At 34.5% G+C, this 23,848-nt stretch overlaps 2 protein-coding genes across 5 annotated transcripts in view; one reads left to right on the forward strand and one right to left on the reverse strand.

Moving 5' to 3' along the window:
- The window catches only part of M7BP (Myosin-7a binding protein), a 108,584-nt gene extending 92,263 nt beyond the window's left edge, over positions 1–16,321 (forward strand). For 3 of the 4 annotated variants that reach the window (XM_090102403.1, XM_090102405.1, XM_090102406.1), the window contains 9 exons: positions 2,684–2,824; positions 3,662–3,776; positions 3,910–4,554; positions 4,637–4,763; positions 5,870–5,910; positions 6,025–6,355; positions 6,574–6,889; positions 7,844–8,479; positions 14,783–16,321. In XM_090102403.1, the coding sequence (XP_089958529.1) occupies positions 2,684–2,824; positions 3,662–3,776; positions 3,910–4,554; positions 4,637–4,763; positions 5,870–5,910; positions 6,025–6,355; positions 6,574–6,889; positions 7,844–8,479; positions 14,783–15,085 (2,655 nt within the window). In that variant the 3' untranslated portion in view covers positions 15,086–16,321. The remainder of the gene's footprint in view (positions 1–2,683; positions 2,825–3,661; positions 3,777–3,909; positions 4,555–4,636; positions 4,764–5,869; positions 5,911–6,024; positions 6,356–6,573; positions 6,890–7,843; positions 8,480–14,782) is intronic. The other variant, XM_090102404.1, reaches the window with a different exon arrangement.
- A 1,073-nt stretch (positions 16,322–17,394) lies between these two features.
- LOC149907409 (queuosine 5'-phosphate N-glycosylase/hydrolase) lies at positions 17,395–23,635 on the reverse strand. The gene is made up of 4 exons (XM_090103314.1): positions 23,398–23,635; positions 22,902–23,117; positions 17,995–18,454; positions 17,395–17,759 (listed from the first exon to the last, which is right to left on the reverse strand). The coding sequence occupies exons 1-4, from the start codon at positions 23,503–23,505 to the stop codon at positions 17,530–17,532; spliced, it is 1,014 nt and encodes a 337-aa protein (XP_089959440.1). The 5' UTR covers positions 23,506–23,635; the 3' UTR covers positions 17,395–17,529.
- Between the last annotated feature and the right edge of the window lie 213 nt (positions 23,636–23,848).

A 23,848-nucleotide genomic window follows, 5' to 3' on the forward strand; every position in this document is an offset into this window, starting at 1 on the left:
GATTAGTAAAGTATTTCGGTCGTTATCGTGTTAACAAGAAAAAGGATCCGCACATACAGACACACGGACGTCCAAGACAGAACTTTTTTAAACTGTTTTTTAACAAGTTTAAATAACAAAAATGACATCAAAAATATCATGAACGTTAAAAATAGTGTTTTTTCTTAATATGTGTGTGTATGTATTATCTTACAAGTGCAATGTATGATACATAAAGACATTTTAAGTTTGAAAAATCAGATGTTTTGCGCGAAGTGACAGTAGTACCCACCTCAACGCTTCGCTTATGAGGCGTGCAATATATCTCATCTCTACCAATGAGATGCTGTGGAAATATATCACAGTTTCCGTCAAAATTTCATTTGCACTGCAGTCTTCGACCCGGATCAAGAGTAGTACGGAGCCATGTGATTTATTTTTATCAACACATATCAATAATAACCAATGATAACATAGTCCTTATCGTGATAACGCGTACAGTGAGACTATGTCTGATTCGTATAAAGAAATGGTAAGTTAATGCTTTCAAATTAATTACAATGTGAAAGATATCGGTTTTCTTCCAGTGTGGTGCGCTCGTATATAATGTTATCGACGCTGTACAGTTGTCTTGCTGTGTTTTTCTTATATGTGATTAGTTGGGTAAGCGGTGGCGTGTGACGTCATACTTTTTTAATTTGCTTTCGGAACGTGATGGCTTTCGTAAACATAACGTGAGCATATTTGCCATTGATTTTGCGTAGATAAATGTTTATTTACAGTTTCGGTTATTTAGCAAAGTGAATATTTTGTTGTAAGCGAATACCGCTACGGTTATTTTATCAAAGCTATCCAAAGAAGGATGATATATCTTATGTGTTGTGAAAAAGGTATTGTATTAACGGATTTAACATATAAATAACTAATGTTTAGTCTCTAATAAAAAATTACACTAAGATTTTAAGTGAACATAAATGTAAAAATACAAATATAAGTTTAAGAGCAATTAAAAATAAAATATCCCGTTATTATAAAAAATATAGTGATTAAAACCTTAACTAATAAAATATTTAAAAAAATAATTAAATGCAGCCCTATTGCGCTAACCACGGCGCAGCAGTCCAGTACCGCGCAGGTCCGTGTTAACAGCTCTGTATAATTCCAACAATTAAACAAAAATAATAGCTATTATACTACAATTACAGTGCATCTCGAACTATGAACTATTCTGATCCACACTCAGAGGTAGGTTGACAATTATACAGCTAAGAGAGAGAAACAGAAACATATACTGTTTGAATGGTTACATACGTGTTGGTTTAACTGCGTTATGGCAACATTAGGGATATTAAAATAGTGTTTTATTTACGCTGTTTGTTGTTATTTTTAATTTTTTGTGTAAGATTGCGATCCTAAAAGCGAACCAATTTTAGTTACGCGAACTAATGCCAAATTTTCAGGTTTATATTTTAGTTTTTACGCAATGCAGTTTTTAATTAGATTGTCCTGTTGAAAAATAGGGGTGTATGTTGAATAAATTGAGTGAGTTGAAAAATAAATGAGTTCGAATAAAACCTTTGTTTAATAATTTCATTTCAGATTTCAATTTGTGTATTTTGGAAAAAATACGAAAATTATTTTTATGAACCTTGATGAACATTTGTTTTAGAAGTTATTGAATAATAATTGACCAGTAATTATTCTTTTTGCATAAAAAAAACATGTAGAGAGACAAACCAACTTATCTTTCGAAAAATAAATTGTAACTTTTTCCCAAAAAAGTGGTTACACTAATCGTCCGTATTTTTTCGAGAGTAATTTGACAATTTATGCACTGAAACAATACCAATTGCGCAATTTAGTTAAAGGACTTTCAAATTATTTATTTTCCATATTAATCTATAATCCGTAAGGTTAACAGATACAAAGATCAATGTTCTCTAAATTTGCGTTATCAGATAACATATCAACCTATTACCATTTGATTACCCATGTGACTCAACTAATTATAAATTACATTTTACGTAATTTATGAATATTAAAGATTTATTTTTGTTGAAGCTTTGATAATGGCAAGATTGTATATTTAACATATAAGTATAATCAAAATTTCAGGGTGTTATTTGGCTTGTATTAAATTTGTTACAAGAAAATAGGTAGGTACCTAACATAAAGATTTTAATTTTTCATGAAAATTGTGAGACTAACGTTGGTTGCAGCAAAATACAAATACTTGAATAACACTAGAATTAAGTGTTTTCATGTAGGTATTGTATCGTTTACTTGTTGTTAAATATTTATATCGGTAGATGACATTTATATATTGGTCGTACAGTTATTATAATTTCTTTGGTTTTCTAGCAACATTTTTCTATGTTAATGGTTTACAAGATTAACATAGATATTTATGCATGTTAATTGTTTCGTAGATAAAAGTTCTGGGAACGTAGTTAAAAAAGGCACATTAAAAGTATATTAACAACTTCACCAAATCCTTATTGTAACCTATTTTTTATTTCCTCATTATTCTATTTGGAATTTATCTGTCGACTTAATGAAGTCTGTTCAATAGTTTTCCATAAAATTTTATATATTTTTTTTCTCAAGGTTAAAACATTACATCCCACAGTATTTACGCCATCTCCCTGTAAAAATTATCAACATCACAGTCCAAATTGCTAAACCAAACTCGATGCAATTGCAGGTGATCGAGCGCTACCAAACCGAGAGCGGGTCGGGAGGTCGGAGCAGCGGTATACACTCGGCCAGTGCCAGCCCCTCCCCCTCTGAGGGGACACCACCAAGATCGCTGCATTCAAGGAGTACCAGGGAAATATCCCCACCTGTAAGTTTAATATACCTACATATTATACATATTAATTATTAAATATGTTTAAGTAAAGTTAGTTTGTTTGTTTCTTATTTCAAGAACTATTGGTTGAAAAATCATATTTATGTTAATAAGTCCATTAAACAGGCTGCGGAAAAAACCACGGGTAAAAACTGTCTTCTTTAAACTATTTCAAATGTTAGGGTTAATCTTCTAGAAAAAAAAAAATTAAATCGAAATTGTAACTAACTCAGTCAAAAAAATTCGCTACAAGAAAAATTAGGTACAATAATTTGAAATGTAACCACAAAATTGGTGAACATCAAAACAGTAACTATAACGGATTTGCGGCGATAAAAATAGATAATAATATCACTATCAGATCAGTAGCTATGGTTTATTTGAATCAAAATAGGCGAATCAATAAATTTCTTCACCATTTTGATAAAAAGAAGGCCTGTTACAAAACTTACTCAGGACAAATACGTGTACCGTATATGAATTGGACCAGATTTGGTCATCTACCTATTACCACAGAAAATATAATCCTAGTACTATTACTAGTCTAGAACTTCATATTTATACTGAGTAATAACTATGAACTAAGACTTCCTTATGATTATGTAATGATGAAAAATGCATGTTTATTATCAACAAAAACTTTAGACATTTTTTTATTTCTTTTAAAATGTGTACATATACTTTACTTGTCTATGTGTATAAGTCTAGTGGTTCCTGAGATTAGCGCGTTCAAACAAACTCTTCGGCTTTATACTTAGATCATTAAGTAATTATCTAAGGCTTTATATCATGAGGATACATAGGATATTTATAATTTCATCTATATCACAGCATGTTGAAGAAGATGTATCAGACTGGGAAGAAGGAGAGGCCACCGATGACGCAGTGGAGTTACCTCGCCGCGTTCCGTTCCCAGAATATGGCGGGGATATCATACATGAGACAGGTAAATAACCTGATGCAATTCATAAAATAAGGCACTTATAACTAATAACTTTGTAATAATAAACGACACATTTTATAACAATATGTCTTATTGGTTAACTCCTCAGATAAATAAATTTTAATTGAAATTACAGAAAATGCTGACCGAGACTTCGATGAAGTATCCGGCAGTGACATACAAGCAGTCGACGGTTCATGGGAGGAAAATTGGCTATTCCAAAAGAAGAAGATAAAGAACATTCAATCCGTTCCAGTGCCCATGCTAGTACCTAACTCTAACACAGAGTACAGAGCTCTCATAGGAGACAGAGATGCAGATGACACAACCGATCTTTCAGACAATGCAAGCGAAACTGAAGAACAGGATATCGAATACAAGAGTGATATCAAAAAAGTTTTAGACTCAAAACATGTCATCGGCGGTAAAATTAAAGTGGATGAAGCATTAGACTTCGAACCAGACAGTCTTATGTCCGTAGATGGAGCGGATGAATTCGAAAAGATATACAACGAATATTCTCAAAGTGAAGACACAGTTGATTCAGTAAACCCAGATGCAGTAACCAAGAATATTACTAATGAAGTAACTGACAACAATCACGATGACTCACATGATTCCATTCTCTTAGTGGGTGTAGACAGTGGCCCGATACCGAAGACAGAATTTAACTTGAAGGAAGAAATTCATAGGACTGTAATGAACGGTCATGCGGAATACGATGATATGGCTGACTCTAAAGAGATTATGAAAGATAGTCTTGAAAGCATAAATGAGAAAGGTAAGATTTTATTTAAAGTTTGCGATCAGGTTATTAATAATTGTAAGTAGTTTTGTAGTTATAATGGGACTTATTATTACAGAGTCATCTAATATGAACACACTAAGTCGTCATGAACGAGAGGGTGAATACGAAGAGACGGTAACTATCCCAGTACAAAGGTACGCTGACAGCTTACGTAGAAAACACTTCGAAGACGAACCACTTACGTGTGTATTAATTTAATACTTATTATACTAACCGTATATTTTGTAACAAAATAAATCCCACCAAAAACATTTTCATGTAAAATGTTGCCAAGACGAGCCCATATGACTTGCACTGTCAAAAAGTTATCAGATCTCATGTAGAGCCAAGCTTCTAACACTACACGCCCTAACTCTACAAGGCCTAACTTCACAAACTCTACACGTTAGTCAAAATATGTGGCTTGGCCATTTCGCTACATTCACATCGGCGTAAGGTGAAAAATTAATTCACTGTTCATTACTTTTGTGTTATACAATAGTTCTTGTAGTAACGAACGGCCAAGCCACATATTTTGACTAAGGTGTAGAGTTTGTGAAGTTAGGCCTTGTAGAGTTAGGGCGTGTAGTGTTAGAAGCTTGGCTCTACATGAGATCTGATAACTTTTTGACAGTGCGAGTCATATGGGCTCGTCTTGGCAACATTTTACATGAAAATGTTTTTGGTGGGATTTCATTTCTTTTTGTAGGTTGTTTGTAACAATTTTTTTTTAACAAGGAGTACCTATACATATATATATCTAGGGGAACCAAGTTTTAGATTATTAGATTAGACCTCTAGCGTCATCAAAATTTAATTTAAAATTACAGGTCTCATACAAACTCCCATCCCCTAGTTTAAGGGGTTGGGGGATGAAAGTTACAAGTTTTATAATTTTTTTGTTGTTTGTGTGCTAATACTAGCTTACATACAAAATTTCAGCTTTCTAGGACATTAGGAAATACCTTAAGAATTTTGATGATCATCAGTGAGTCAGTGACGAAATTAGCGTTTTTTAGATATAAATAAAATCTGAAGTATAAAAGCTAATGTAATTAAAACTTAATATGTTCAATAAGTCCGCTATTGACAATATATCCCGAAAATTTTGTTGATCTAGCATAATCCAAACCCAAGTTATGAGGGTTCAAAAAAACGTCGAAGCGCTTCGAGAAAAGGTAGGTAGTGCCCGTGCGCCTCGCTTGGCTTGTCTTGGCGGGGGCACTACCGTGCCCCCAGATAAATGACGTTAAGACCATTTTAAGCATTACTTTTATATCTCAGTATAAAAGTTCAATTTTAATTTCAGGAAACCAGTTCAAAATGGAACTGAAGACGAATTATTACCCGGTAAGCTTCTTTCTATCATAACTTAGAGTTAATTTAGAATGTTTATATTTTTTAAAAATTATGTTTTCGAGTAACATCAGTTTTTTATAACCCTAACGAAAATAAATATTCCAGGATCTATAGCATACCGAGAACGTAAAAAGTGGCTAAACTACGTAGAAATGCCCAACAATCCCTATTCCCCCGAAGCGATTAAGAAAAGATTATCAGCAAAGAGCACATCATCTCTATTTGACACGTTGACAAGCAAAAGCAATACCGAAGAGAAATTTGCCTCAAAAGAAAACGTAACAGAAAACTTAACAGTTCAAAACAATAAACATACAAAAGAAAATATTGCAATGAGTCAGAGTACGGAATGTTTAAGGATGAATGGCAGAACGCCAAGCCCTTCGCCGAGAATATTAAAGGACGTATTAGCGGAGGAAGTTCCACAATACAAACGGTAAGTACAGCCTTAACAACAACTATCTACATCCAACTACATAATATTGCTATACGCATTATGTTATTGAAATGTCGTGATAACATTTAGTATCAATTAAATCCAAATTGCAATAATCAATCACTTTAGATACTAAAAAAGATTATTCAAATAAGTGAGGTAAACATCAACATAAATATGAATCATTTTGTATTCATCACTACGTTGATTTTCCACAGTTACGGCAGAGACTATTACATCAAAGAGGCAAAGCTTTCATCTGGAGGACGCGAGAAGACATTTAGTGACACCAGTTCGATATCAAGTTCGATCAACAAATCGAGCAGTTTAGACAATTTCGATACAGAGTTCGCGTCGCCTGTAAGTGCCAGCAGCTCCCTGAGCGAGCTCGAAGCCTGCGCCCTTCATCAGAACATCGTTCGCGCCGTATTCAGCCCCAGAAACGCTAGCCCAAACTTTGCCATAAACCCCATTTTCGAAAACCCCAAAGATTCTGACGATATTGCGCACAGGCGCAACGTCAGCAGGACCAACGTAAGAGAATACGAACGTAATAAAAACGGAGGTGACGGTTATGTGGAAAACGAGGATATTGTTAGACTTAAAATACCAAAAACACCAGAAATAACTGAAGAGCTTTTCGAGACGTATGATAATGTTAGGCGCAGTAATACGTTACGAAGTATGGATGGGTACGCGCGCGTCAAGCGGCGGCCCGCTCTCAATTTCACATTCGGTGGAAGTCTCAGGTTAAACAAAGGCTTCCACAAAGATTTATGGTGAATGACCAAATTAGATTCCGATTACTACACCTCCAGCACTTAATCTGACTATGTAGATAGATTTACGGTCCTTATTTTTCAATCTCTACTATGTACGATACCTACATAGACATATACCTAATTATCTAGCCTTCAAACTCTCTAAATATGACATATCCATAGGGTTAAGTGAAACCATTCAGTTTAAAACATATCTTCGTTTTGACACAATACTGCCTGTTGAGTGTTACAGTTGGCATGCTCGGTTATAAAATTTCTGCTGACTAACAGCACTCGCACTTTATTAATACAAATTTCGAACTTAATAGTAGTGCCCTTATTATTAAATTTCAGTAATTTCAACAGTAATCCACCAAGCAGTTAGTGGTGAGTGTTGTGAGTTTTCGGTGAATGAATTTTGACTAACAACGCTTGCGTGCGAACTAACCTAAATCTTCCTATTGCACAGAATTTCTTAGGCGTTCACAGCATCCGCTTAAAACTAAACAAACTAATCTGCCTATTGCATCACTATAAGAAGCACTACTCTAACTACTTCTACGTTTGTAACAAAAAAAATTAGATGATAAGTTCAGACAGTCTTATTTCTAGATACAATTTAAGCTGTGGGGTCTTAAAATCGAAAAATCACTCATCTTCATCTTCATGCATTATAAGTAAGTTATTTACCAAAATGCTCTTTATTATAAAAATTAATAATTTTCAGGAGTTATTAATAAAGCAATTCAACACGATTGCTGCCAATCAAGAGTATACAAAATTCGGTGGCAAAGAGCAAATGCCAAAATCAATAACTACAGGCCCAGTTGGTAATGAGAATGATATTTTAATTGATTATGAAGATAATGACGAACAGGCAATATACGTAGCCAAACCAGCCCTGGTTGAAGATACGGACAGGCAATTCGAGGAAATATTGGCAATCACAAATAAATCAGACCAACAACTAGGCGTTCAAGATATTCATGAATTAGAAAAATCACCGTCAAATCACAGTATAGAAAATTCGATAGGTTCAAGCAGCATTGAAGATTCCATCAAAATATATAACGTACAAACTGGCGAGATAGTGAAATGTAAACCAGAAGATAAGGTATCGCGATATGAACAAACCGCTGACGATGACAAAATAAATTCAGCTGATAAGGAAATCCCGGGAGAAATTATTGATAGGCTCAGTCAGAATGTTCACCTTGATGACGATACATTGACGAGAATAGATCTGAAAGAAAATAAACTGCAGAATATCAGCGAATTAGATGAAATACTACCGCAATTACCTAAAGTGAAGGAGTTGGCTAAAAAATTCGTTAGTATGGATAATCTAAGTGAACCATCCAAGGTCAGTGCATATCTTTTGATTGTCCTCATTATAGATAAAAACTTCATCAATATTTTAACAACAGATAGCTGATAATAGTGATATTTGCATATTCTACGTTCGAATATTTTTTAGATACAATTTAATTTTGCTACAACTATCTTCAAATAGGTACCTACTATTTATGACTTCATCGTGATTCATATATTCGTAAGCATATTCGGTTAAACGATAAGCATTATTGTTTTTTTTATTATTATTAATATTAAAACATGATATTAATGAAGACATAATAAAATGAATTATTACTAATAGAGAACTATTAAAGTAAAAAGTTACATTCTTCGACAGCAATTTGAACAAGGTATTAATTAAAATATTCAATTCATAGTTATGTGATTAACATCAACTCATAGTCATGCTATGACGTATTAGGTACTAGCTTTCCGCCCGCGGCTTCGCCCGCGTTTTCAAAGAAAAACCCGTTCCCGTAGGATTTCCGGGATAAAACCTATTCTATGTCCTTTCTCGGGTATCAAAATATATCTATACCAAATTTCATGCAAATTGGTTCAGTAGTTAAGGCGTGATTGAGTAACAGACAGACAGACAGAGTTACTTTCGCATTTATAATAATATAAGTATGGATTCTGTGATATCGTCCTATCTAATCCAATCTTTTCATTTCTGTTCCAAGAATGTTTTATTTATTTGTCACCCAACTATGTACAATGCTTCGATTTTGAATCTGTAAATTTAGAGTAGGGGAGATGGGCCCAAAGGGGGCACCTTACGGGAAAATTAAAAAAAATGAAGTTTGAAAAGGAGTTAATCCATTTATTTTTTTGCCAAAAGTTCCATTAATAAATACTTTTGAATGCTAAGTGGTTAAATTTGTCAAAAGTTAAAGTATATAATAATTATTAACAGATTACTAAAAGCCTACGATTGCCCGCTTTGCCCGAAGGGGAGGCCTAAAGCGGGCTTTCGTTTAGGGCAAAACGGGCAGTAGTTGGGTAAAGCGGGCAGGCCTGGATTTAAACAGTAGATTTCAAAATATACAGCCACAAATAATATATACAATAATAAATAGAGTAAAAGACACAAAAATATTTTATAAGTTATGTATTTCTAAATATTTTATTAGTTATGTATGTGTAATGAATTCTTGCTTTCTGTTATTACCTATATGTTTGTAACTGTGTTTGTAATAATTCACTGGTTCTTAAAATTAATTCATCTTTCCTACCTATGTGCCTTTTGTCTCCAATGTATGTTTTGTATGTTGTTATGTGATTATAATATTCATATTAAATCACTTTGTGGTTATTGGTTAACATATTTAGTAGTCACCCACGCTTAATATAATAAAAGTTAATGCCACTTGTGAGTACCGTCGTTTTGTAATTATTATGCATTTTTTGTAATATCAAGTTTAAAAAATATTGACAAAACTTTGTAGGTAATGTAAACAATTATTATGACAGCTGTCGACACCTGTCATATTTTATGTCCTTTTGACATTTGAGGTACATTGTTCGGCCTAGCTCCTTGGCATTCAGGTTTAATAAACTTAAAAATTTGTTTAGGAAATTAGTTCTTAGTCCTTGTTACTTAAAAATATTTTGGATGTAATGTTTATTTTAATCTATTTCTTTTCTTCTTTTTTTTCTCGTTGGCTTTGTATGTACCTCTAATGTATTTTTTTTTTTTTTTTATTTTTATTCTTTGTTTTTTATTTGCTGTATTTGCTTATATTGCTGGTAGTATTGGTATTGGTATTACTGGTTTAGCTTATTTTGTGCTTATAACTACATATAAGTAACTGTAACTAGTTACTTTTTTATGTCTAACTGCAGTGCAAATAGTGATATCTTTTATTCGGCATCTTCAAATAGTAGTAGCGATGAAAATAGTTTTTGTAGTACTTCCTTTCCCTCCCTTGAAAAAACCCTTTTTTCCCATTTCCATGATTGTCTTAAAAATTTAAATATTGTGCATATTAATGCTCAAAGTATCCCAGCACATTTTCCTGACCTTCTTTCATCTTTTGATTCAAAAGTTATCAGCGCAATTCTGGTTTCAGAATCGTGGCTAAAACCTTGCCTATCATCATCCTCATATTCCTTGCCTGGGTATAATTTAATCCGCAACGATAGAGTGGGCCGTGGTGGGGGAGGTGTCGCCATTTATCTTTCTGACTGCATTCCCTTCTCTATAGTTAGTATGTCGCCACAACCCCCACCTGCGGACGCCGCTGAGCACCTCATCATAGAGATTAGCGTAAACTCAACTAAATTACTACTCGGAGTATTCTACAGTCCTTCTCTCAATGTAAATTATTTCTCGTCCTTAGAAACTATCCTAGAAAATGCATCTTCTATTTACAAGCACATAATCTGTATGGGAGATTTCAATACTTGCATGTTAAAAAATGATACTCGATCTAAAAAACTACAAACCTTGGTAGATGCTTGCAACCTCCACTTGCTCCCTCTTAATGCTACGCACATTATCCCAAATTGTATACCTTCCTTACTCGACCTCATCCTTACCTCTTCTCCTACATATGTTGTTAAGCATGGTCAGTGTGCTGCGGATGCTTTTTCAAACCATGACCTTCTTTACCTATCCTTTCGACTCCGCCTTCCTAAATTAAAGCATAAAATTCTGATGCAGCGTAATTTTGGTGGAATGGATATAAATTGTCTCCGCAATGATGCTTCAAAAATCGATTGGGATGTTTTACTGAAGGCTGAATCTGTTGAAGATAAAGTCTCAATATTTAACAATTTTATGGTTAATTTATATGATGTTCACGCTCCTATAAGACCAGTCAAAATTAAACACCTTCCTGCTCCCTGGCTCACTGACGATTTAAAAGCTCTTCTGCATAAGAAGAATATGTCCAAGGCTCGTTATAAGATGAAGCCGTCAGATAGCAATCGAGACAAATATAAAATAATCCGTAATAAATGTAACACAGCTTGTAGAGATGCACAAAGACGTCACATACACACCTCTGTTGAAAACGGTGATCCTGCCAGGCTCTGGAAATTTCTGAAATCATTGGGAGTGGGTAAGGATAGTAATTGTAAGTTATCTAAAGATATTTCTCTAGAATCATTAAACCAGCACTTTACTTCAGTCTGTTCTTTGGATGTAAATATAAAAACTAAAACCTTAAGCTATTTATCTTCTTTGCCCCCTCCTAATTTCCCACCATTTAATTTTCGTTCTTTCTCTGTCACTGAAGTTGAGAAAACTGTATTGTCCATTACCTCAAACTCTGTCGGTGTGGATGGCATTAGTCGTAAAATGATCGTTCCAATCCTAGACATAGTCATTCCTATCATAACCCACATCCTTAATTCCTCTATCTCATCTAGTGTTTTTCCTCATATGTGGAAAAAGGCTAATGTTATCCCTCTTCCTAAAATAAATACTCCTAACTCCTTATCGGACTATCGGCCTATTTCTATCCTACCCTTTCTCTCCAAAATCCTAGAACGCCTTATCCAACAACAGCTCAGTCTCTTTCTTAATAAAAATTCCCTCCTCGATCCCTTTCAATCCGGTTTCCGCCCCGGTCATAGTACGACTACTGCTCTTCTTAAAATCACAGATGACATACGCTGGGGTATGGACAACAGGATGCTCACAGTCCTTATACTTTTAGATTTTAGTAATGCCTTCAATACAGTGGATTTTGATTTATTGTTAGGCATGCTTCGTTCCATAAACCTATCTCCCAATGTTCTTGGATGGTTTCAGAGTTACTTGGCTGGCCGCCAGCAACGTATTCTTGTTGATAATTCTTTTTCAACCTGGCGCAACATATCTGCTGGCGTGCCACAAGGTGGTGTGCTCTCTCCAATTCTGTTTGCTGTATTTATTAATTTTTTAACTCCTCACCTAACTTCCCTTTATCATCTTTATGCAGACGACCTTCAAATATATACACAGTCGCCTTTAGCTGATATTAACACTGCCATTAATGATATAAACAACAATCTAAATAAGGTGTATGATTGGAGTGTATCCCATGGTCTCAAATTAAACCCATTAAAATCACAAGCCATCATTATTGGTAGTCAGAGTCTGGTGGCTAGAATCAACTGGACTACCTTACCACCTATCTATATTGATGGCGTCGTCGTGCCTTACCGAAAATCGGTTAAAAACTTGGGCTTATATATGGACGAAACTCTGTCATGGTCAGTGCAGTTAAAAAACATCAGTAAAAAAATATTTTGGACAGCATCTAGTTTAAGAAGGCTGCGCAATTTTTTGCCTATTCCCACCAAAGTTATGCTTGCTCAGACCTTAATGCTGCCCATTCTGGACTATGCTGATGTGTGTTTTTCCAACCTAACCCAGGAGCAACTCGATAAAATCGAACGTTTGCAGAACCTTGCCCTGCGTTTCGTTTTTGGGTTGAGAAAATTTGACCATGTCTCAGCATTTCGGAAGCAGCTTAAATGGCTACCCATCCGCCACCGCCGCAATGCTCATGTCCTCTCGCTCCTATACTGCATACTATTTGATCCTCGTATTCCTTGCTATTTAAAAGATAACTTTGAATTTTTATCTGCCAGGAGTTTGAACCTACGATCTAATGATAACCTAATGCTAAGTGTTCCTGTTCACTCAACTAAATTTTATAACGCTTCTTTTACTGTTAAAGCTGTGCAACTTTGGAATGATCTACCCACCAGCATTAGGAAAGCTCAATCGCTTGAGTCTTTTAAAAATATGGTAAAGAATCATTATTTGCAAACCTGCTAATTTTCTGTGCTGTTTTTCTTTTTGTGTTTTATTTTTAGTGTTTTTGATATTGTTTGTTTTTTTTGTTTATTTTGATTTGAATGTTTTTGTATTAATTTATTTGCTTTATGTGTACACTATCTTCCCATATTTGCAACTGTATATTTCATGCTTGGTACTGGTTGCTTGGAAGAAATTGCTGTTTAGCAATAAAGCCGCCAATTGCTTCTGATATCCTTGTATTGTAAAATTAAAAATTTGTGTGCAATAAAGAATATATAACTATAACTATAACTATAACTATTTCAAACAGTCATACAATTATTTTTAAATGAATATATGAAACAAAGGAACTTCTTAGGAGCTTTAAACTTTTAGGTACAATATTTCCAGATATATCTGAAATAATATTAAAAAAAATAACGCCCTGTTTACAGTCTATCATTATTTAGTCTCTAATAAGCGATACAGTTATTTCATATATATTTTTTTTTATAAATCCTAAAATAATGTAATAGGTAGGTATACAAGTTCCAAAAATTCTTGTTTAGACAGCCCGTAAAATAAAGAGTCCATGTGGAATACGTATTCCAAAAGCTCCATTTCTTGTTCCGTAGAAAAGACAGTAAGTAGCAAACCTACAAGCTTTACATTTTACACGAACCCAATTTAAGATGTCTGCAATGTCGTTCTTGGAATCCCATATTTAGTTGTTACTTTTTTGACAGGTTTTCCTAACTCTTGCACTTCTCGTTTTGATTGCTGCATAGTTGAGCGTTGCCATGAGGCTTGTGAAGTTTTACGCTTATATTTACGCCGGTTATAAGCGGTCATCTGAAAGGAAAAAGCAAATTAACAAAAGAATGTAACATTTTAGCGGACGGGGCAAAGCGGGCGCGTGCCCGCTTTACCCTGCCCGCTTTGCCTTTTTCGACATTTGAAAGGTTCAGACGAAATTCTACCTCAAAATTTTTAGACACGTGGATTTTTATGGAACCAAAATATGGCCAGATAGCCACTTAATAACTAACAAATTTTGGTTAAAGGATTGTAAACACCAAAATAAAAAGAACACATATTACATACCTTGCAATATTTTTCAAAAATCGTCGAAAAACATTTATTTGTTGCAGCTTGTAAATGCGTGATCGCAAGCGAATCCAACGACTGCCGCGAGATGGGAGGGGTGTGGGGATCGTGCTCACGAGTCGCGCGCGCGCCATTATTTAAAATTCCGATACTATACTGAGTGCCCTCTTTAGGCTCTGTGCCCACTTTAGGCCCCTTTCCCCTACCTATTTGTATAATTTTACAAAGAGGAACCTTTAAAAAGGAGGTTCTCAATTTGACTTTTTTAATTTTTTTTTTTTTTTTGGGGTTTGTTACCTCAGAACTATTCTGAACTGAATAATTTTGATGATTATTTTGAAGGCAGTAATTTTTTGTTAAAAATAATAATTTAGTCTATTACAGAAGGGAAATAGTATATAAAATGTAACCAGAATTATTATAATAATTATGTGTATGTATATTAAAATTACTATTGTAACATTACAGCCACCCCACGAACTGTGGCGAAAAAGAAGTAGAGAGAACCTTCTAGATTCAAAAAACGGAAACAAGCAAATGTACATGCACAGCCTCACAGCGAGAAGTATTTCAAAGGAATTCAGGGAGGAACTTAAACTGTCAATGCCTACAAGCATCAAGGTGCCGGGTGGGGCTAAGGAAATACCAGAAGGAACTGAAGAAGTGGTCAAAGAATCCAGTCGACCAGGCAGTCCCGTACCAGAACCTGGCACTATCAAAACCAAATTAGCATTCTTCGAAAGTTTAAAGTCAAGATTCAACGGCAAATAATCGCAAAAGTTGACAAGTAAACGGTTGTATTGCCAGTGCAAAAATGTACCGAATGTACGTCATTTTTTATTGAGTGGCCATATCTAAATTTTGGCTGATTTGATAAGCGTTAACAATGTGATTGTATTTGACTGGTATTTTATTTGTAATGGAATAATATTTATGTACTGAATTTTGTATACTTATGTTCTATTGGTCAAATCTAATTAGAATAATGCTAACTACGACTTGTTTAGATCATCTTAAACTTGTTATGTAGTTATTTCATAAACGAAAAGCGATTACTAGGTTGGTAGCAATATTGTTTGGAATTGATAATAATAGATATTGTATGAACAATCAGATAATTGACATATTCATATATGGGCATTAATTTTTAAAATTCTGAGACTCTGAGTACAGATTTATGATAAAAAATCTAAACATTGGCACAGAAAATAAAGATCGTAATAATTAATTGAAAACAGGCAATATGAAATAATTATTATTTATCAATTATACTAGATTTAATCTTAATTGATGTTAATATGAAATGGATGATTGTAAACTATATACCTTAAACGAGCAAAACAATGTGGTGAATATTATTAAAAGGTGCTTTTAGAGTAGGAAACTTATTTTATACATTTGGTCACATTTAATCTATTTAGGTTATGGTGTAAATAATTTAGAATAGTGCCATTTTGTAATCATTGTGTAGCGAATGCCAAAGTTGTAAATATATGAATCCAGTTAATTAGCGGTTGTGTCCAATTAAGTATAATGTTATTAATGTATCTACGAAGTCAAAGACGAAAGGGAAAACATATTATATAATTAACATTAACATTGCATCGCAGATTATATAAAAAATGGGTCGTCAAATATGGTAAAATGAAAAGATAAATCCTTTGACTTCATTAATTGTAATAAAATATAAGGTTAAATCGGACTAGGGCATGAGTCTTTATATTATGTTTTTATTTTCCTTCCTGTTTTTTAAATTATTCTACGGTCACGGTGTCATATTTAATCTGTATTATGTATAATATTCAGTTAACTATATTAACTTTGAAATTTGAGTTTTACCGCCCTTTAGTCAGATCTAACCAAACATACCATTAGTGTATGCAATATCAAACCCCTAATGTATGAAATGTGATATTGTGAAAATAATTATAGTAGGTATAAACAAATATTTTTTGGATGTGGTGTATTCTGCTCTGTGGGGTGAATAAATTTATTCAAAATATAAAATGACTTTTATTTAACAAACACAGTTCAGCCTGTAAAAAATTTCCTTAGAAAGTAATTAACGGGAAACTTCTAAAAGCGCGTTGAGAGTAAAATTTCAATGTCGCGTGATGACTCATGACTCATGGCAATACCTCATGGAGAAAGGCGATGATTTTGGTATCTTGGAAGCTTGCCAAAGAAGTTTACACTTCTGACATGTGTGCTCAGCACACTCGCTCTTTTTTACTTTAAAATCTAATAAAAACGGTTAACAAAATTAAATTGTATAGACTATAGAACAAAGTCGGCCGCGTTTTATTGTCTTTTTATCTGAATCTACTGCACCGATTTTCATTCATTTTTCTCCGTATAAATTTACTGCCGTCTGTCCTGTTGGTCTTATCGTGATGATAATATATAACGTATAGCCTTCCTCGATAAATGGGCTATCTAACACCGAAAGAATTTTTCAAATCAGACCAGTAGTTCCTGACATTAGCGCATTCAACAAACAAACCAACAAACTCTTCAGCTTTATAATATTAGTATAGATATGGATGAGATATTTAAAAAAATACACTTTTATTAAATCACATTTTATTTAAATTCCTTACATTGTTCTTTACATATAAATACTGGTATCATCATATTCTTTCTGCTCCTCAACAACGATCTCTTAAGTATCCACACTCAGTAAACAAAAACAGTTAACATTACTTAACTACTTACTATTATCAAAAATACTATAATATCAAATGTATTCACATTGCAAGTTTATAATACTGACATTACGTAGGTACATAAATATATTTCATGTCTGTTTGTATTAAATAAAAAACATAGGTAAGTAAAATATATAATGAATTGATACATCTTGTTCTTCAGATTTATAATCTTGCAAGCTATGCTTACAAGTAAAAAAAAATAACCACAACCTATTTGATTCAAAAATTCATTTTTCGTTCCAAAAATGATTCTGTATAAAATATTTATGAAATTATCGGTTGGATTTATTATTTTTCTTATATCCAAAAAAAAAGTCTTGTAGTCTACAGTCAATACATTGAATCTGCACCATTATAGTATAGTTAACTATTATAGTATAGTTAACTATCATATCAACACAATCACAAATTGTATTCAAAAAATATAAAAATCAATATTTTACATTACACTCCATAGTTTGTAAAAAATCTAAAAAAACTAATTTTAAGATGTTTATCACAGTTTCAATAATAAATACCCAAAGTCTTATGATATGGCACTTTTTCCATCTCTTGTGCGTGTTTCCGTCTATAGCACCACAAAAAATAATCAATCAAACTGGAATTTGGAACTTCTATACTCTCCCCTGTATCTCTTATTTTCTCTCGCAAAGTCTTCTTGAGTAATTCCACCGCGTGAATCGAACATCCTCTTATTTCGACTTCTTCATCTGACCCACTTGGTAAGAGAATATCTGAAAATATGAATAAAGAATTTTTAACTTTTTTGAAAATTGATCTGGATTGTCGTGCTTGATCATCATTTTCTAGAAAAACTCAACTCAAATGTGTAGGTCAAGGTTTTTTTTTGTGACCACAAAATATGAGAATGAATTGCAATGATTAATTTTACTCAACCAATTTTCATAATACACAATCCTACAGAGACAAGTACTAAAAACATATAATAGCATAAAGCAAAAAGCTCACCATTCCTCAATTTGTCCATTAATTCATCACTATAACTCAGTACACCAAAATACACCAACACTTGGGGTACTCTATAATCAGCGAACATAGTAATCACATCAATATCATGAAACTCTCCCCACCCCGTACCACCAAAGAAGTTCCACAAATCAGCTACAAGGATCTGGGCTCGTTTATACAGAGATACCTTCCGTTGCTTATATAAAGCCTCATCTCTGAAACACGGAAAGTTCTCTACAACAATATTGAGTAATTTGGCAGCTGATTTTTTCGCTTCCTTCACACATGTCTCAAATGTTCCGTTATATTTTTCAAGCAGTATGGAACCTACTTCATGTAAAACTGCTATTCGTTCTTGGAAAAGTGGAATTTCGGCTTCTGTGTCCCCTTTAAATAATGTTCTTAAGTCTTCGCTGGATATTTTTGAGTAGTATTCTGGGTTTGTAATGTCATATCCATTCTGGAATGAAAAAAAGCATATGATTAGACATTAAACTAATGGATCTGGCTCACTTTGAAGTATTGTGCCTTCATATGGGAATAGGCGTTACCCCATATGTGACCTGTATTATCGACCTCACTCGTGGGACTCAAAATGAACCAATCACCCCCAGAAAAACAAATAAAAATAACCCAACAAATTCTCCAAACTGGTATTTTCAATAGACCAAGATCACATTCTCTCTCAGAAGTAAACCGTGCTAATATTACAGCAACTTGCGACCATCAGAATCAAATGCGTCAAAACAAAGAACACACTACTTGGACCAGTGTCCAAAGTAAGAAACGGCAACGCGATAGCCCTATAAATGATAGAGCCCTAAAGCAGACTAAACTAAATACGTACTGGCTAAGTGAACCTGTGCCTACATCAAACTCTTTTGCTGAACTTGATAGTTTACCATCTGATTTATCCCAAGAAAAACAACCAGAGAAACAACCGCGACCGCCACCGCTCTTCGTGGATAAAGTGAACAATATACGACCGTTAACAAAGTTACTTAATGAAAAAGTTCCAGGATTATTTGAATTGAAAGTCATCCGAAATAACGTTGTAAAAATTCAACCTCACTCCAGCGAAGCATTTAAAATAGTAACAAAAGAATTGGACACTAAAAATACTGAATATTATACTTACAAGCCGAAACAAGAACGAAATTTTAAGGTAATATTGAAACATATGCACCCATCAACTGACACTGAAGATATTAGAGAAGCGCTTGCTGCATTAGATCACACAGCTACTAACATATGGAACATAAAACAAATGGGGACTAAAAAGGCCTTAGATATGTTTGTTATTGAACTACAACCAAAGACAAATAATAAGGAAATATACAATATAAAAGGACTTCTAAACTGTCGCATCAAATTTGAACCTCCTAGGCCAAAGCGAAGTATACCCCAATGCTCAAACTGTCAGGACTATGGGCATACTAAAAAGTACTGTCGCAGAAAACCTAGATGCATCAAATGCGCTGGATACCACACTTCCGCTGAGTGTTCGCGCAAGGAAAGGTCCGATGAAGTTAAATGTGTTTTATGTAATGGTAACCATCCAGCTAATTATAAAGGTTGTTCAATTTATAAAGAACTCCAAAAGCAAAAATATCCACCACTTAGAAATAAAACTTATGTCACTAATAGTATTACCAACTTAAAACGAGATCATCATAAATTACCGGAAACAGAATCTACCAACCGAACCAAAACTTACGCTGAAGTAACTAATAATAACCGAACATCAAAACCAACAAACCATAATAAAGAAAACGACAAAGACCTAACTAATTCAGAACACATATATGAATCAACTGTCAACTCAGGTGACTTTAAGCAAATTATGAACATGTTCAGAGAAATGATGCAGCAAATGACCACCATGACGACTCTGCTCATGAACCTCATGTCCAAACTGCATTTACATTCAGACCATTAAAAATTGCCTTGTGGAACGCCAATGGGCTATCAAACCATGCTCTCGAAGTAAAAATGTTTATGAACACTCATAATATAGATATTATGCTGATATCTGAGACGCACTTTACCGCTAAGAGCTTTTTTACAGTGCCGAAATACAAATTATATAATACAAACCATCCTGATGGTACAGCTCATGCAGGTTCAGCTATATTAATCAAAGAAAATATTAAACACCATACTACAAATTTCTTCTCTAGCAACGAAATCCAAGCTACAAATATTATAATACAGTCCTCAAATGGTCCGCTATTGATATCAGCCCTCTACATGCCCCCGCGGCACAACCTCAAAAGCGAAAATTACACCTCGTTTTTCAACTCCCTGGGCCAGAAATTTGTAGCGGGAGGTGATTACAATGCGAAGCATACCGACTGGGGATCAAGAATTATAACTCCTAAGGGCCGCGAACTTGCAAAGACAATCCATCGTCTTAACCTAAAAGTCTCGTCTACCGGAGAACCGACCTACTGGCCGAGTGACGTTAAAAAGAAGCCTGATCTAGTAGATTTCTTTGTCACCAAAGGCCTAACGATGTCATCACTACGCTGTATGTCTAGTTTTGACTTATCTTCTGACCACACTGCAATTTTAGCTGAACTATATAACGAGCCCTTACAAGTTGACACGCCCTGCAAACTTCATAGTAGAAAAACTAATTGGAATGAATTTGCACAACAAATAAAGGAAACAATGACCACTAATATCCCACTTAAATCCGATGATGACATAACTAATGCTGTGGAAATATTTAATAAGTGTGTTCAATTAGCAGCCTGGAAATCTTCTCCCGATACATCAAAACAATCAGATTGTGTACCTACCTATCCACTAATAATTACAGATCTCGTACAAAAAAAGAGACAAGCTAGGAAAAAATGGCAAGAATCGAAATATCCTGAACACAAAAGGTTGTACAACAAGCTGGTTAAAAAATTAAAACATACACTTGAGAAAATAAGAAATGAACATCTGGAAAATTTTATGCGTGACCTGGACGCTACTCCTGCAACGGATTATTCGCTTTGGAAAGTCACGAAAAATATTAAAAGACCGATTACTTTTCAACCACCCCTACGCAAACAAGATGGAAATTGGGCGAGAAGTAACTCTGACAAGGCAAAATTATTCGCAGAACACCTATCCGTAACATTTACACCAAACACAGACTTAGGTTCAACAAAAATAGACGAAGTTAGGGATACTCTGTCTCTTATACATCAGCTTTCCCCACCCATCAAATGCTTTACAAAAAGAGAAGTGCAACAGGTCGTACATAAACTAGATTTAAACAAAGCTCCAGGCTATGATCTCATAACGGCAAAAACGCTCAGAGAATTACCAGATGTCGGTATTTCATTCTTAACTCAAATATTCAATGCTATACTGCGTCGTGAGTTCATTCCTGAACAATGGAAAACAGCCGAAATAATACTTATTCTCAAACCTGGAAAGGACCCGGATAAAGTAACATCGTATCGCCCCATTAGCCTGCTGCCCATACCATCTAAAGTTTTTGAAACTCTTCTTATGAAAAGACTCCTACCTGAAATAAATAAATTACAAGTAATACCCTCACATCAGTTCGGATTTCGTGTGGCGCACGGAACAATTGAACAAGTTCACCGGCTCGTTGAAAAGATTAATACCGCATTTGAGAAGAAATTATACTGCTCGGCAGCCTTCCTCGACATCTCACAAGCATTCGACCGAGTATGGCATGAAGGTCTGATGTATAAAATACTTAAAATACTTCCATCCAGATTTTATCTATTGTTAAAATCATACCTAACTCAACGTCACTTCTACGTAAAGGTGGGAGATGAAAGATCCGATATACACGACATCAAAGCGGGTGTTCCACAGGGAAGCGTAATGGGTCCCATGTTATACCTTATATACACATATGACCTACCCGTAACTACAAATGTACTTGTGGGAACTTTCGCAGACGATACTGCACTGTTGGCTACTCACGAAAACCCTGTAATTGCGTCCAATATTCTGCAACGGAATCTAAATGAGATGTCACAGTGGCTACGAGATTGGCGCATCAAGGCTAACGAGGTCAAATCGGCTCATATGACCTTTACTCTCAGACACAACTCTTGCCCTCCTGTTAAATTAAACAATATACAAATACCCCAATGCGAAGTAGTGCGATACTTGGGTGTACACATGGATAGAAAACTTACTTGGAAAACACACATTTTTAATAAAAGGAAATCTCTTGGGCTACAACTTAGGAAGATGTACTGTCTACTGTCGCGCAAGTCCGGTCTGTCGCTGGATAACAAGCTACTCCTTTACAAATGCATACTGAAGCCTATGTGGACGTATGGAATTGAGCTATGGGGCACGGCATCTAACTCCAATTTGGAAATCCTGCAACGGTTCCAATCAAAAATGCTGCGGATGATAACAGATGCCCCGTGGTATGTCACAAATAACCAACTACATCGTGACCTGAAAATACCCCTAGTGAAACAGGAGATCTCCACAAGGCTGAAAAGCTACGCAAAACGTTTAAAAAACCATCCAAACGCACTTGCCTGTAATCTGATGGATACGGAAATCCGACACTTTAAAAGAATTAAAAGAAAGGCCCCACAGGACCTCATAATATGAGGTCTTAGCATAATATAATGGATTGGTCATTGGACTAATACCATTCAAGTCATTTAATTTACCTTCATAACCTCTAGCTAAATGCCTAATTATCAGGCAGATTGCAAGAAAAATCAGATATTAAAAAAAAAAAAAAAAAAAAAAAAAAGACATTAAATGTAAGTGTGTATAAGGTCAGTGTGTGTGTTTATTGACACAAAAACACATGGTAAAGTATATAAATGTCTGCCTCATTGTTGCATTAGGTAGTGATAGTTCTAATAATGCTAAATTACCTTCTTAATTATAACTTATATTACCTTAATAGCTCTACACAATGCAGCTTCCAAAGCACAATATCCAGTGTGGCCATCTACAGTCCACTGTTCTTCCTTGCTCTTTGACCAGAAACAAAAGTTCAGAGCATCTACTACAAACACCCAATCTACTGCTCTAGGGTGATCTTTGCTGGGCTGTATGGAGCTTGTGCCTATCTCTGGGATAGTAATCTTTTTGTCCTTTGTGGATTTTAGTATCTGGAAAATAAATATTTCCGATTTGGTCGCTAACATTATTTATGCCCCTACATAATGTTAACCCTGGTTTATTGCTACTTTCAGTGTATTAGAAAAATAGATGTCAGCATGACTTAATAAATAAACATACATAATATACATGACAATATGGTCTTTGTATTAGACTTCTCAAACTAAAGATTTAGGATGCTCAGAGCAACAAAGAATGCTGAATATGTTTACTTTCTGCATTCATTTTAAAACTAGTCAATACATATTAAGAGAATCATCATTTTCTTACCTCGTCACTTAGTTTTGTTATGCCTTCCTCGTGTATTTTAACATATTGGGCCAAATCTGCAATATATTTACCAGAATCCACTGGAGACATCACGTCTTTTCGTAACATATCTAAATATAATATAATACTTTTTTATGGTAAACTATTGTGAATTAAATAGATGCCCGCTGGACTCTAGCTAGCCGATATAATATTTATAAATTTTGAACTGTAAATGCACTTGTTATGACTTATATAAATACCTAGGCTATTCTTATCAGGCGACATCTGTTATCAGCTTATCAGTTATCAGTTGACACTTGACAGACAAGTGCACAGATAACTAAATATTGGTCAAGTGTGACTTTTTCTTGTCAATCCACACTTCAAAGAGCATAGAAAACTTCAAGTTCCTCGTCCATGTAGATCACCTATAAGCATGTTTAAATTGTATTAAGTTATCTAGATGATA

The sequence above is a fragment of the Colias eurytheme genome, chromosome 6 (assembly GCF_061535395.1).
Source record: "Colias eurytheme isolate Ceu_HAF_F1 chromosome 6, ilColEury1 Martin Lab GWU primary, whole genome shotgun sequence".
NCBI classification, from domain to species: domain Eukaryota; kingdom Metazoa; phylum Arthropoda; class Insecta; order Lepidoptera; family Pieridae; genus Colias; species Colias eurytheme.

Coding starts and splice junctions, on each gene's coding strand:
- LOC149907409 (XM_090103314.1), bottom strand. CDS start 23,505: ATGTTACGAAAAGACGTGATGTCTCCAGTGGATTCTGGTAAATATATT. Junction 23,118..23,397: donor TAACAAAACTAAGTGACGAG/GTAAGAAAATGA, acceptor TTTATTTTCCAG/ATACTAAAATCCACAAAGGA. Junction 17,760..17,994: donor AATGGACAAATTGAGGAATG/GTGAGCTTTTTG, acceptor TCATATTTTCAG/ATATTCTCTTACCAAGTGGG.